Source organism: Passer domesticus, chromosome 13 (assembly GCF_036417665.1).
Source record: "Passer domesticus isolate bPasDom1 chromosome 13, bPasDom1.hap1, whole genome shotgun sequence".
NCBI lineage: Eukaryota > Metazoa > Chordata > Aves > Passeriformes > Passeridae > Passer > Passer domesticus.
In genome coordinates, this window is record NC_087486.1 from 3,756,065 (window position 1) to 3,772,063 (window position 15,999).

The following is a 15,999-nucleotide window of genomic DNA, read 5'->3' on the forward strand; positions in this document are numbered from 1 at the left end:
TCTGTGGGAGAGAACATGTTTGGGGCTGGTGAATGTGACACAAGACTGTGGTGGCCTGTACCTGCAGCTGGCTTTCTCCTGCATTTGTGTGCACACACAAAGCTTTTAGGGATCACTTTATCAGATCAGGTTCTAAGGCAGAATTGAAAGTTGTGCAGTAGGTTTTCAAGATGGCAGTGGGTAATTTCCATCTATGACAAAGCCCCTCTTAATAGGCATTTAATAATCTTTTCCTTGTTAAAGTATGTTGAGATACACCAATAAAAAACACTACAGAGGGGGTGGGTATTGTTACCAAAGAATTTTCCATCTGGTTGCTATTTTTGTGCTAAACCAGTGAAATCTGACTTTTTGCTCCTTGTACAAGGGGTACTTTTGTCCTGGTGAACAATCACTCAGCAGTTCTTTTACTTCTTGCTTTTATACCATTGAATCTATTTCTCCAACTGGTGGTTGCTCAGCAAGAAGAGCTTCTAAATTGTCAAACAAGGTACTTGTTTTAAAAGATTTTCGGACAATTTTTAGTGACAAAACTTTTCACATGAAGTTGCTGTGTTTCATTTCCTTGGTTGCTGGGGATTTAAGCTGTGTCAGGGTGAAGCTGGGCTAAATCAATTTACATGCCTCCATGACATTTTATATAGATTTAGTTGCATTGCTTTAGAGTATAACATTAATTAAGATGATGTATCAAAATATATAAATTGGATTTGTAGGGAAAACAAAGTACTTTTCCACCAGTTTGGAGAATTGAGCTTCTTTGAAGATACATTTGAGGAAATTAACTGCCAGCATATAATTTAAACAACAATTCACTGTGGATGTGTTTCAACATGCTAATCTACTTTATTTAAGGAAAAAAAATTTCTCTGTTCATATTTGCAGTTAGGAAACACTATCAGCAAATGCAGTGGCAGCTTTGCAATATCAAACAATCACTGAATTTCTTCTACAAGCCAGTATCTTGTAGTGCTATATATAGTGCTGTGTAAGTGCTTCCAGCAGCTGAGGAAATTGGGTGCATCTATCTCGGGCAGATGCTCAAGGAACAATTTGATTAGAGAGTCCTAAAAATTAATAAACTCTACCAATCTTTATATAGTGAACCTTTTCCTGGAACTAAGGAGACAGAATTGGAAATTTGTTCAGAACTGGGGGTTACCAGGAGTGTATTTTCTGTTTAAATGTAACAAGTGAAATGAGTGTGTTCTTGTGTGATTCCCATTCCAGTTAGCAGTACTGTGAGTATAATAAAAGCTTATAAAATGCAGTTTATTCTTTGAAAAAAACTTTTCCTTTTCATATCTTTCCATGAAACAGCCCTTATCTGCTTGAGCAATGGAAAATACTCAGTCCTGATAACCACTCAACCACAAGTTCACCTGCATGAAATTTAACTAAATATGCACAGAGCAGTGCAAACAGCAGAGATAAATTTCTGGTTAGAATTGGTGCAACCTCTGTGTCGGGTAGATTAGCACTCACTGCCAGACTGCTCCATTTTCTTCTGCACTGTAGAGTAGCTGTGAGAAAACAGACACTTCTTTTTGTGTCCTTTTGGTGGAGAAGGTGGAAAAAAGTTGAAACCACGTAATTTCCTCCTGTGAAGCAGGGCAAAGCGATGCTCTTTGTGCCAAGTGGTAAATACTCTGAGCTAGATGGAAAGAGTTATGAGCTTAACCTATAATCAGAGCCAGGCTTGGAATTTAAGTCACTGTCATGGGTGAGGCACAGAATTGCACAAAATACAGGGTTTTCTTACTCAAGAGTAAAAAGAGAGCAGTTTTCTATCTTAAACTATATTCTTTGTCATTACAAAAAATAAAAAGAAGTTCTCAGGAAAAAAACAAATATTTGGAATAGGTGGAAGGTGTGTCATCTTTCACAACCTGTTTGTAATGACAGTTTCTTGAACTGCATGGTTAATACTTTAATCTCTTGGTCACATTACTTGCTAGGTGTGAGCTGCTTGTTATGAATGCTGCTTTTATGAGGGGGGCTTGAGGGAGGACAGACCTGCTGGACTTCCTGCCCTTGTGTGCTGATTGCACCCTTTGGTCTGCCTGCTTTTGTTTCAGCTCTCGTGCCTTACGCAGAAGATCTTTTATTTAGATTTCTGTTTTTATGTTGCCTTTTAAGGGGAAGGGTACTCTACTCTGGTACAAACCCTGTAAGAAGTGCCAAGTGAAGCTTCAGTGTGAGAAAAAATGAATTGATTCATTACAGAAACTATTTTCCTAAAATTGCAAGAAAGGATGCATGACTTAAATGTGTAAATACAGTTAATTCATACAAAGATGAGGTCCTGCTTAGAACCAGCATCTCTGGCTTTGCTGCCTCTGTCTTTGCTGTCTTCTGTCTTTCTCCTGCCAGCAGCATTTAGATAAATGGCTTGTAGAACTATTTTCTGAGTGTTACTATTTAATTTTAAACTGTAGCTATTTTTAATCAAGTGCAATTTGATGACATGGACTTGGTCTTTATTTCTTAAAATAATCACTTGTTACGTCTTCTCATTCTCTTCTTGGATAAGATGCAGTGTGTGCTGCAGTTGGTAGGACACAGGAGGAGGTAGAGAGTGTGCCATGCTCAAAATCCAGCACAGCCCTTTTTATTTTCTGACTCAGGACTGAAGGTTCCTCTACTGCTCCCTAAATGTTGTAGGTTTTTCCTAAGCAGCTTTCTCAGCATATGGATAATTTCAGGTACCTTTTCTGTATAAAGCTGATGTCTCTTTTTTGGAAACCATATCACTATTTTTTTTTCCTTAAAGAAGCTACTAGCAGCCTTTTTGAAAGAATTTTGAAAGGAGGTACTTAAAAATTTTGATTCTGAATACCAATCTCATGACAGCATTTCAGCTTATCTTATTTATAAAGATTTATAAAGAGCCTCTGAATCATATGGCAGAACTAGAATCAAAAGTCCATTTTATTTGTTCAGACAATACTGCAAATCTCTGTAAAGCACTCAATTTCTTGGATTATTTATACTTAAAAGTACCCAATCTGTTGTGCATTTAAAAATTGAAGAAACAGCTGTTGATGGCAGTTCCCCAGTAATGAATAAATTGTTTTGTTGGCATTATTTTCACCAAGATGTGCAGATGTTGATAACAGGATTTCTGATCTCTGTTTTTAGTTGTTCTGAGCCATGATTGAGTAAATGCCAATTTCCTTATATGCAAGTATGTTTAGGTGTGTGCTTTCTAAGTTTTGAACTAATTTTCTGGCATTTTCTGGAGGACAGGTATGTAAAAGTATATCTTTTAAAAAATCATTCTCTCTTGAGATGGGTGATTTAGACATTGACAATTTATTAAATCTGTGTAAATTCCAATGTAACCAGTCTGGTGATCCTGAGAATCAGACACACTAAAAATAAAGTTGCCAGTTGTTTCTGTAGTACTTCTGCCATTTCAAATGCAGGCTTTCAGAAGTATGTCCTGTTCTATTGGCACTTGCATGTAGTGGCCAGATATTGTCTGAACAAACTGAAATGAGGACAGTGGAGGATTAGGCTGAAGTGCAGTGACTAACTCAGAGTGCACTGATCCCTCTTTGAGGCAGGAGATTCGTGTTGGGATGGAGTCTGTGGCTCATGACTTGCTGCTTCCCAGCAAGTTGCTTTGCAAATCATGGACACTTTGCCCTTGTAGGATGTGGGAAAATGGAAAAGTAGGGCCCCCTGAATTAATTTCCTGGTAGAATCCAGGCAATTGTGCTCCTGCTTTCTGGCACTCCGAGAGTTGGTGTGGCCTTATTAAGAAATGTTATGAACTCTTTGATGTGCAAAGTTCTCACTTTTAGACTAAATGTGCAGGAAACTGTGAGTGATAATATGAAATGGACACAAGGGATCTGTAATCATGCAAATGAGCACTAAAGTGCTTCATAAAGAGGATGAGTTGTGACTTTGATCATGTTCCAGAAGCCTCCATTGTGTGCAGTCAATAAACCTCAGACACCTGAGTCGGCAGAGGTAATTCTGGTGAGGGAAGCTGGGAACACCTTGGTGGTGCATAAATGGAGAGAGATTGCTGAAAGGCAGTCTGAGCTGCTGCTCACTGAACAATGAGCACTGCACAGCCAGAGGTTTCATGGAGCTGAATCAACAGGTTGTAAATGAGGTCATGAACTGGTTAATACACCAATGTTCTTGTCTGGCAGTGTTTAAGTCTGCTTTTCTGCTTAGGATGATTTTCACAGTTTATTTTCTCCAGTGGAGCCTAAATCTGTACCATCTTGCATGAGAGGCAGTAGAAGTTCTCTGCTTCCTTGTGCTCCTGAATAGGAGCTGAGTGGGGAATTTGTGTTTTTAAATTTGGCAGAATGTGTCTTCTGTAGTGCTCCTAACAGCTGGAGGCATAAAGGTGCAAGTCTCTTGGTGTTGTGGCACTAGGGCACTCTGTATTCAGGAAAGATTATTCTGTCTTTCCTTTATCTTTTTTGTTTATTGTTTTTAACGTTTATTAGAACCATTCCTTTCCTGGGGCAGGAATTGGGCTTCCCTGAGCCTGCTGCTTGCTTTGTACAGAAATGTACATGGTGAGTCAAAAGGGACAATGCACCAAGTCCCAAGAGCAAAAATAGCACAGCCCAAATCAAAGGAGGGGAGTGCTCACTGCTCACACAGAGCTCAAAAGCTCCATTGGGATGGAGTGAGTGTTAGTTATTGTTAACCCCTGCTCAGAGGTTACCCAGTTAGATGTAAGTTTCTCAAACTGTACGTCCTTGTGGACTTTCCAAAGAGAGAGAGGGAGAGATGCTGATATTCTCAGCATCGTGTTTTCTTCTGGCAGAGGAGGTGCAAATGAAAACAGAATGTAATGATTTGGATGAGCAAGCTACTGTGAGGAATTTTATTTCCTGGTCCTTTTTTTTTTAAGTGGAGTCTTATTTGTGTCGTACACTAATTACTTCATTTGTCTGTATGAGAACAAAGGGAATAGAATATTATTGAAAGTATGTTTGAATTTGATCTTGTCTTCCTTTTCTTCTGCAGTTGGATGGGTTGGTAAAGAATTATTTGGCTTTTTTTTTGGTGGAAGCTTTGTTGATAAAAATGAGGTTGGTACCACTTTGGGAATAGGGCCTCTGCAGCAAAAATGCAAATATTGCAGTATGAAGTGTGCTGAAATCTCCCTCTTACCGAGTCATGAGAGGAAATTGTAAATAAGATTGAATGGCAACTACTTTAAATGTCTGTTGCTCTCCCCCTCTTCAAAGTCTAACAATTAAACCAAATGGCTGCTTCAAAGTGAACATTTACATTCCAGCCCAAACTCCTGAGCAGTGGAGTTCATTGCTGAAGCCTCTGCAGTAACCTTGGCTGTCTCGTGCTGCTTCCCTGCACAGATCTGAGCATCTGTGCACTGTGGAAGCCTGCTGCTTAGAAGGCACTGTGACAGCACTTGCTTCATCTTTTAATTTAGACTTTTATTTTTTTTTCCACTCCTTCACTGTATCCTGAAGGATCCTAAGTATTTTGATTAAATTCGTGCTCATGTAGAGAAGAATGAACTTCAGTGATATCTGAAGTCCTTGCATGTATCACGTCTTTGTTACTGCCCTCTAAAACGTGTTACTTTTACAGAAACCATCCTGCTCTTGCTCAGGTACATCATCACACGGCCAAGGAGCAGACTTTCTTGTGATAGAATAAGGCAAAGATGACAGAACTTAAATACAGATACAGCAAACAGGTATTCTAAAACTATTTATAGAGTAATAAAGGAATAAAAGACTGCATAATAAACTCTGTTTAGTTCTCCACCTGAAGGTGAGTCACAGGCTACAGTGAGAAGGAAAGGTTTAGGGAGATTTGACTTGTGCTGGAATGATAGATGCTTGTGGGTTGTTCCTCAGGGAGAATTGTCCCTCACAAAGGAACCCAGGGGTGAGTGTAGCAGAGATGAGATGTAGGAATGTCTGCAGATGGTTTGAGAGCTCTGGAGCTGGCTCGTGAGGCTGTGGTGTGGTGCAAGGTAGTGAAATGTCTTCATGGAGACTGCTGAGGAGTTCCTGCTCTTGTCATTTGTGTGTTTGGTAGAAGGAAGGAAGGAAGGTGGCAAACAGGAATTCCAGCAAATGCACAAACTGATGGTGTGGAACATCTGATGTGCTGTAAGTAGAAGCAAGTTATTCTGTATAAAACAGTTGCTAGAAGGAGACTGATGGAGTGCTGTGTTTCAGGCCCCTTTAAAAAAGCTCAAAATAAAAATTATACTGTTCTCCAGGCCGAACAGCCCCAACTCTCCCAGCCTGTCCTCAAAGTGACATTGTAAAGAATTAGTGACTTGTATGACACTTGATTTTTAAGAAAAGATACTACCAATTATTTCAGCTTTTTAAAAAGCACATCCTGAGACAAATGTGCAACTTGTCACATCCACTACATGAAGATGATTGAAAAATTATCTTTAATGTTAAATACATATATGATATACTGGTATTTTTAAAAGGTAAGTAAATAGGCTTTGTCTGTCATTGATCCTGTAATCTGTTTTACCTAAATTGATCTCTCTCTGCTTTCCATCCTGTGGGTCTGTTGTCTTTTCTAGGAGCACCTTGCAAGATTTTGAAGAACAAACTGTTGGTAGAATTTTACAGAGGTGGCTTATTGAACGTGGCAGATACTAAGCAGCCTTGAAATACTTCTTCATAAATACTGACTCTGAAATATCTTTTTCAAATACTGGAACATGCTGTGTTCTCCAGCTGTTTTATAATACCTGGTTGTGCCACTGCTTATAAGTGCTTAATCTACAGTTGCATTATTAAATATATTTCAAAAGCTCAAAATATAAATTAGCTAAAAAGACCGTGCCTGATGTTGCTGAATAAATGTACGAAACTTTAAATGTGGCATGACTGGTGTGGCTGTGAGGGTCAGGATATCTTCTTCTCTAGCATTTTTTTCGTAGCTTCAGGGGAGCAGTTGGCTGTTGCTGGGTTGTTTTCCTAAATGGATCTCAGTGCCAGGCACTTGAACTGACCTTCAGAAAGAGTACGAGTGCACTGCAGTGATGGAGAGAGAGCTTGGAAATAAATATTTGTAAGGGCACCATGAGCTGGGTTTTTGACCTGCAGCCTGTCTGGAAAGGAGGAGTTTGGACATGCAGCACCCACTTATGGAGTGGACTTCAAAGCACTGCTTTGTGTGGGTCTCTGAGAGAGATCCTTTTGAAAATAAGGATCAGGGTTCTGCTTGTTGGAGGGGCTGCTGAGCAGCCAGGCTGTGGTCTTAAAGAGAAAAGCTGGGTCTGCATTGGGTCATTTTCAACAGCCTCACTAAATGCTAATGAGAAGTGCAGGAACTGCTGGGATGAAAAGCTACAAATCCTAGGCTGTGGCAGGTCTTGTCCTTGATTTATGCAACCCTGATAGCTGGAGTGGGCTTTAGTATGACTAATATGGAGTAAAGCCTCTGTGTCCTCATCTTAAATTGTGAACATGCTAAGTGTTATTTTAATTTGGTGTTAGATAGCATTTTTTTAAATACCAGCTTCTGCTTTTTGTTACAGGTTACATCTTAAGTGTTGTGCTCCTTACTTTACCAAGGCAACACCTGGTTCAGCTTTACCTGTACTTTTTGACTGCACTGCTGCTTTATGCTGGGCACCAAATTTCCAGGTAAGGATAAATGGATGACTGTTTTTAGCTTGGTTTGGACATTACAAAAATAACAGTTATTTTGTTATTGTTTTCTATAAATGGTTTTGTGGAGGCCTTTTTTCTATGTCAAACACCTAAATATATCTTGCTGTTCTTTGTCTTTGGGAAAGTTTGCAGAATTAAATATGCAGCCAAGTAGTTCTTTGAAGTAATTGAAAAACACCAGGAATTTTGAGCTACTTGCCTGGGGAGTGTAGTGCCCATCAATTTAAGGAGAGAAAGCACTTAGCACAAGAGTAAATGTGGCCTCTGATGCAGTAGTCTAAGTTACTCAGTGGCTCAGTTAAAATGCTTTCAGCACTGAGGTGTTTTACACAGCAGACAGGATGTTACTTTTAGTTTCCTGGCACCTCAGGAGAGAGACCAAATAGAGATCTGGAATCCAGTAAAAGCAAAGTAGTAGTGGAATTTATTCTTAAAGTGTATTACACAAATTTGAATTTACATTGGATGCAGGTGTTTTGGATCTGAAACACAGAGCAGGAGTCTGGAGAACTCTGAGTCAAACAAGACAGAATCAACCATCTTTGTTTGGCCTCAGCTAAATGTGTTGAAAGCCAGTGTAAACTTTCATACTGACACAATGTTTAATTGGAACCAAAGACACTGCCATCACATTAAAGGCTTTGCATGGGAAGTTTTGAAAATATGGATTTGAGCCTGACTTGTTTTGGTGCCTGCTGATGGGAAACATTTAAAAATGTGCTTTCGATTGATTTAATGGAGGTGATAGTTTTGTTGTTTCCACATCAAAATTGTTCAAGAGCATTTGCTGGAATGTTTTTCCTGATATGTTGCAGTTCAGGGGAGTGTTAATGAAGGTTTTGTGATGATTTGACATGTCGCTGTTGTGGCTGTCAGGGTTGCAGTTAGTGATTTCCTGAAAAGGATGAGTGTACAAGAGAGGAGTTATAGCCTCTTATTGCCTCAGTAGGAAGGAAAAAATGGTTTTTTTGTCATCCTCAGGGGAGTCCTGAGTTGTTACAGATGGAGTTTGTGGGTGTTTCTTCTAGGGTTAAAGGCTTATTTATTAGAAAAAGCAAGCTAAACATCATTTAAGTGTTGAAGTAATAAATCGAGTAACAAAAGCCCATCAGACACAGGACTTTGGTGCAGAACATTTACAGCTGGAGGTGTTTATGCCATTCCAGGTCTTTAAATTTTTTTAGAAGAAAGGGAGATGTTATGTGTTTGGTTGATACATTAAGGGATAGCACTGTGTTTGCTTCTAATACCTTGTTTGTATTTCTGTGTGACAGAAATTCTGACTTCTGTTCCTCTGTGAGGTTTGAAACTTAATAGGCTTTATTGTAATGTATTTAGTAAATACTGCTTGAACTGTTCTGTGTGTTCCTACTAAGCTTTCTCTATTTGGTGCTCCTGGAGCGAGGTAATAAAGACTTTTAATTAAATCTTGCATCAACTAGTACAAAAAAATATATTTAATTAAAAGATGTCATGGATTCAAATAGTCCAGCAGTATTCCCAAGGTATTTGCAAGGTAAATGTAGCTGCTGACATTTCTAAGTGAGCTCACCCATTCCCTAGGCTGGGTTGCTTTGGAAGGAAGCACAGTGCAAGGGGCTCTCAGCTGAAGCCTTTGTACAGTCAGGGAAAGTGACACTTGAATTAGTCCAACAAAAGAATTGTTGAATCCTATTAGTTTTCATACTGGAAATAGTAAAATGTGACAGACATATCTGTTGGCAGAGCCATTCCTCTTATTGCCAAAGCTATCCAGTTCCAACTTATGTTTCTATTTAGCCGCCTGATCATTACAAGACATACAGAAGTCACACATGCAAACTGTTTATCAATGTTTTTTGTTAGCAATTCTGCTCAGAGCTGAAAACTTCCAGGGACTTGCTTGCATGCACGACCAGTTGGGATGCTATTTAAGACCAGTGAAGAGGTCTTATATTGAGGCCAGTTTGGTTAGTGCAAATTATAGAACAAGACCAGAATCATCTGGCACTTGTGACTCTGCAGTGTCCTGGAAATTCTGAGCTGTTGAAAGACTTCAGCTTTCAGTGCTTTTTTTCCATCCCAGAAATAGCTTGCACTTCATCTGCAAGTCTGGGAATAAGATCATCTGAATTTTATAGTTAAGCTCTGACTTCAGACTTCCAGGTTTATGTGACCTTGACAAGTTACTTAATTTTTAAAATGTTTTGTTTCCTTACCTGCTGAGCTGAGAATTACCTTAATGTGCAAAGATGGTTTAGGTAGTATTTGTGAATACTTGGAGCACCCCAGAAGATGCTACATTTGTATGTAGCATGCTAACCTGGCAATTTGGGTGGAAATAACATACCATCTGTTTATGGAAAGAAGAGAAGTCAGCTTTAAGAACCCAAAATCCAATTTAATGAAATCTCTTTGCCTTAGGTTTCCTGCAGCAGTCTAGTCTCCAATTTCAGGAGAAATCAGTTTAATAATGGAGTGGCACAGTAATAGGAACAGCTTGAGCTGGGTGCCTCCAGCCAGGGACCCAGAGCACACAAATCCTTGGGCCTTTGTACCTTTCCAGTCAATGCACCCATCCTGCATCCACTCTTGGTGTGCTTTGCACACAGCCCTGGGTCCAGTGGTGGGTTTTGGTCTGGGATCTTCTTGCCCCCTGTTGGATTCTTTCTCTGTCTCCAGGTGGGTGTTGGCTGCTTTTATCTGGCTGGGTTGCAGCATCTGCTGAGTTGTAGCCTCCTTATCTTCCAGTTCACACTGGAGGTCTCAGGGCCTCCCTTCATGTAACTGAGCAGGAGTTCAAGATAAGTTTGACTTTTCTAGGTGGGAGCTTGGAGCTGGTGAGAGTTTGGAGCTCGTGGCCTCAAACTCCAGCAGCTTTAGCTGATTTTGGTAAGCAAAGCCACTCAGACAGCACAGAATACAGTTAAAAGAACACAGCTAACTAAACTTGATTTACAGCAGTCCTGCTTTTTTTTATTAACCATTCCTGCTCATGTGCCAAAAGGAACTCAGTCTTTAAATACAACCCTTATTCTCACATACACTGTTATTACAAGCAACAGGCACAATATAAACAGAGTGAACATGGTCACCACTGGATGGAGCATCTGAATATAGATTACATTGCTGTTGGTGACCACCCAAAGAGAGTTTTCCACCATCAGTGTTGTGCCTCCTTCATTGCTCTTTGCAAGACATGATGCATCTCTTCTGCACTGAATGGTGACTGGAATTTTTTGTCCATTGTTTTGGACACGTTCCAGCAGTTGATATAGGTCATCAGGTTTTAGTGGCTTCCTCACCAGTGCAGGATTCATTCTGATGGGGATAGGTAGTAAATTTTAGCTTAAGTATAATTGGACTGTAACCATTGATTGGATATAATAGGAGCTGAATAATTAAAATTGCATCCCACAGTGTTTCTACAGTTAGAAGTAACTGAGTGATTATTTGTCCCTGTAGTGATGTTATTTACAAAGGGTTCTTACACAAACACGTCCTTTTCCAATACAGGCAAGTACAGTTTCAGGGGTTTCTTTGGAATGTGTTTCAAGTGACAGACGTTTTGTTCAGTGTCAAAACAAATGTCTTGAGTTTTGATGGTTTTACTTTCACAAATCCCTGTTGTTGAACACATGCATCAACATTGAGGCTGCCATTTGATACTGTTGTGTTGGGCCCATACTCAGCTCTGGTGGGTAGAGAGCAGTTCCATCATGATTCAATCCCAATACAGGGATTGGGTCTGTGGTGCATTCTGATATTGTTGAGACAAAAGCTGTGCCATTTTTACTCTGGGCCTATATGGGAAATTGGATACATACCACCACTGTTGGAACTCTCAAAATCAGTTACATTTTCTCAGGTTTTTTTTTTTTTTTTAATTTCAACGTGTGAGATACACCTTTCCCCTTCTCTTATGGTTGTGGCTACCATAGATCATATCTACAATTGTGCTTGGGTGCAGCTAAGAGCTAGTGCTGATTCCAGAAATTTCTGGGATCAATTCCTCCCTTACCTGTGGAGGGCTGGTGGCTGAGCTTGTTGTGCTGGGCAGTGAGGCAGTGGTTGGAAAGTAAGAGCTGCTTCTTTGGGTTTTACAAAGCTTTAGGGGCTGGGTAACCCAGCCCCTAACAATCCATGTGAATTAGCTCCCCTTTAGACCTGTTAACTTTATACCACACTGAATTGTGCATTGATTATGTACTTATCCATGCAGCTGTGGTCATCTGGGTTAACAGCACCAGGAGTGGTGAGTGAGCTGTCCCACTTCATCTCAGAGTATCAGTTCTTCATAGTGCCATCATTCATTAGCTGGCTGGTTACTCACCCCTCGTTTGACATGAGACTGGTGTATCCAATTTTCTTTCCCTAAAGCAGCAATGCATTTGTCTAGGGCTTTTATCCTCTAAGTGGAGTCGTAAATAAGTGAGTCTTAATTGATTGAGAGTTCCATGTAGTGGCCAAATTTCCTGGGGCCCCCACCAGCTGTCCTAGTAATATATGGCCATTCCTCCTGGCACAAGGCCACTGTGTGCTCTTTAGATAATTGAGCTGTACCATAAATCTTTTCTCAATTTTGCAATACCTTGGCCAAGGGCATCCCCTTTTCTAGGCTGAGTTTGTTCCCTGTTACCAGAAAGAATAAAGAAAAAGCAGCAAAAAAGATTCAGGGAGACCCTCTGTGGAGTCACGAGGTTCAGAGAGGAGCATGGGTGCAGATGGATCCAATCTTAGTGTCAGATTTGGCCAACAGTTTGTATCTAAAGGATTAGATTTCCCATTGCTGTGGGGGACTTGAACCCCATTTTTACACGTGGCATTGAATCCCCTTTCTGTGTGCACATTACTGCCTGATCAGGCTGTGCAGCTGTGAGTGAGCTGCAGTAGAGGGGGGACTCAAACACACCCTGATACTGGGAGAGACTCAAACCCACTGCAGGACCTTCTCCAAATCTGCCTGGGAGTTTTAACACTCACCCTTCAATGCCTCCTGCTCCAGAGGTACCTGGTGAACTCACCTGATGCCAGCACTTGGGTATTGGGAGACAAGGAGGTGTGAAAGTGGTTTCCTGCAGCAGTTTCCAATCCCAAGAAAAATGAGTTTAATAATGGAGTAGAGCAGCAATAGGAGCAGCTTGAGCTGGGTGCCTCCAGCCAGGGACCCAGAACACAGAAATCTCTGAGCCTTTGCACCCTCACAGTCAATGCACCCATCCTGCATCCACTCTTGGTGTGCTTTGCACACAGCCCTGGGTCCAGTGGTGGGTTTTGGCCTGGGATCTTCCTGCTCCCTGTTGGATTCTGTCTCTGTCTCCAGGTGGGTGTTGGCTGATTTTATTTGGCTGGGTTGCAGCATCTGCCGTGACCCAGAGCTCACACTGCTCTCAGGGCCTCCCTTCGTGTAACTGAGCAGGAGTTCAGGATAAGTTCAGCTTTTCTAGGTGGAGCTTGCAGCTTGTGGCTGAAGACTCCAGCAGCTTCAGCTACTCATGCTAAGGAAAACTACTCAGACAAAAGAATGCAGTTTGAAAGAATGCAGTGAGCTAGATTAATTTATCACAGTCCTGCTGCTCCTGACAAGGAAGGTGGATGCTGGTTTTATTTCATATGAGTAGCACAAATGTCTTGCTTAAAAGAATCACATTTCTTTAACCCATTTCCAGCAAAAAGCAGCTTGGGAAAAATAAGTGATGCAGTTATGCAGAATAGAAGTGACATGATTAAACACACTGTTTAATGCTAAAACTGGAGTTCACATCAATATCTTATTTCATGTTTTGCAGTTTTATTATGATTGCATCCCAGGTGTGTTGAGCCTCACAGAGCTTAAAATGAGAAGGGTTGGGAGCAAGAGACTGAATTGTTTCTTATGGACAAACTTAAAATACACTTAATTTTAAGATTGTCTGTAGACATTAGAAACCTATGAGAGTGTGTTTGATGTTGACAGTGCAGATTAATCACCCAAAGTAAATGTCAGCAATATGAGTCAGGTCAGATAACCACTGTACCTTATGTCACTCAATTATAAAGCATGTTTTTAGTAATGGAAGACCTTTTGGCCCCTCAGTAACAAAGAAACAATCATATGTGAGAAATTATCACCTTTGGAGCAATTTAGTCTTGACTGTCCATGGGTACCTGTTATCAGGCCAGCAGTTGGATTAAATGAGGCTGGGAATGAATCTGCAGAATGAACAGCAGGCAATGTGATCTAAGCTTTATTCTTAAATCCCAATTTTCCAAAGTAATGTAGTTTCAGTCATTTCATTAACTAGTAAATAATGATTTTAGCATTCTTGTTTTCTTACACTGCTGCAGTAAAGTGAACAATCCGGAGATTAATACAGTTTTAATTGATCAAAATTGAGTGCAGGCACTTGCTTTTTTCAGCATCTTGTATGGCACTGCAGCTGTTTGAGGCATCTTCTGATTGGTGTCTGTGCCAAAAGATCCTTGTGTTTGTACTGGTAATAGGAGAATCATTGCTTTCACTTTCCTCATTCAGCCAGCAGCTAAAAATACTGTTTAAAAAATTTAGGAGATCTTAAAACATCGCTTCTCCAAACTGGTGGGCCTAAGACTCAGTTATAATTGAGAGTTACTTAGAGAATTCAGCCAAGTGCAGACCTCTGTGCAGATGACTGAATCAGACAACAGCAAGAAATGCAGCTCAAAGAAATTTGGGTCATCTCCAAGCACGGTCTGGTGTTGAAGGAGGAACTGTAAGTGCAGCTTTGTTCGTGTCTCCTGGCTAAGTTGTGTAAGGTCATCTTGCTGCACTTGGTATCCTGGATGATTTTATAACCTGTTTCCTAACAAATGTAGAAGAAACTTGATGTCTTCACTGCTTTCCTTCCAGCAGCTTAGAAATAGCCAGTGTTTCCAGCCAAAATTTGAGGCTGGAGCATGATTTTGCTAAGACAAAAAGCCATCTCCAGATTCTTGCAAGGGCTGTTATTTTTTTCTCTCTTCTGTAACTGATGGATTGTCCTGTTTGTGTTGCTGATGCCTTCAGAAAGTGCTTTCTGCTGGTCCATATGATGTAAATAAATAAAAATAACCCCTTTGCCTGAGGGATTACAACCTTATGGATTTTGGAAGGTGGAAAAGAAGCAGTTGTGCTTAGCTGTACCTGGAGAACAGGGGGAAGATTTCTGTCTAGAATTGTCATTTGAGGTGCCTTTTCAGTCCTCATGTGCTTTTAATTGTAGGTTGCAGTCTAAAGAACTAATTTCAACATACCTCACATATACTATGACACTTGAAAAGCTGCTCTGAGTAGGCAGTGTTGTCAGCTATGAAGAACAGGCTTTGAAGTGTTTGTTTTAGTACTTTGAGATTTATATCTTGAATTCCAGAGATTTTTTTGCAAGTGAAAATGTGAATACCTTTGCTTGGAGTAGCAAGTTAATCCTAGGAGCAGGGTATATATTCCCACATTTCTGGGGAGAAGTGAATGGTCCCAGAAGCACTAAATTGCATCTATTTCTGTACTAAAATAAAAAGAGCAGTTCTTGTACTGACTGTGGTTTCCAGTCCTGTTTTGCTGTGCTTTGTCTGCATCTGCTCCCAGCAAGTGTGGCTGGCCTCAGTGATAAAAATAAACACGGAATAACTGAATTGCCCCTCGAGCAAACAGACTCTGCGAGCTCCATGCAGGGTCAGACCCAGTGTGTCTGTCTGGCATTCCTGGGATGTGATGCAGGTAGATGTGAGTCCTGGGCAGGATCAGCCAGAAACAAACTCAGGGGTTTTGTGCTGCTGGTGCCCTAACGAGGGTGGAGCTGCAGCTGCCTGGAGTGGAGCAGGAAGGGTCACAGGGCATGGCAGGAAAACCAGCTGGATGTGGAAGGTCAGGAGTATTGCCTGCTGTCTGATGGCAGGGGATTAAGGAGCCACTGCAGAATTCCTGCTCTGCTGGTCCAGGTTCAGCTTCTGAAGGTGTGAAATGCCTGCTCTTTGTGAAAGATTCATATTTGAGTTCTGTTGATGTGTTAAATCAACTCAAGGGCAGAGCCAATGGATGACCAGCAACAACAGGAAACTGCCCAGGGTCCTCAGGTTCTTAGCTTGCACTTTGGTTGCCCGAGCCTGCCCTCCCAGCCCACCTTTTCTGAGGGGAATTACAGATCTTCAGCTCTCTTACTGTGTCTGTCAATAGTGTTTTAGCAGTTTGTGGGTATCTGGTAGAATAGAGCTAAACTTTTAAATTGTGTTGGACAAAAGGGCAATGTAGCAACTCTGTTCCTGACTCTACTCCATGACTATTGCTTTTCCTTCATACTTACCTTTTAAGTGAATGTAAAGAACTTCATAAATGCAAAATACTATAAGCATTGAATTGGAAGAT

At 40.8% G+C, this 15,999-nt stretch overlaps 1 protein-coding gene across 3 annotated transcripts in view; it reads left to right on the top strand.

Annotated features, from left to right (window-relative positions):
• Positions 1–15,999, top strand: part of RNF145 (ring finger protein 145) — a 45,504-nt gene that overhangs the window by 10,436 nt on the left and 19,069 nt on the right. For all 3 annotated transcript variants that reach the window (XM_064387548.1, XM_064387550.1, XM_064387549.1), the window contains exon 3: positions 7,526–7,634. In XM_064387548.1, coding sequence (XP_064243618.1) covers positions 7,526–7,634 — 109 coding nt within the window. The remainder of the gene's footprint in view (positions 1–7,525; positions 7,635–15,999) is intronic.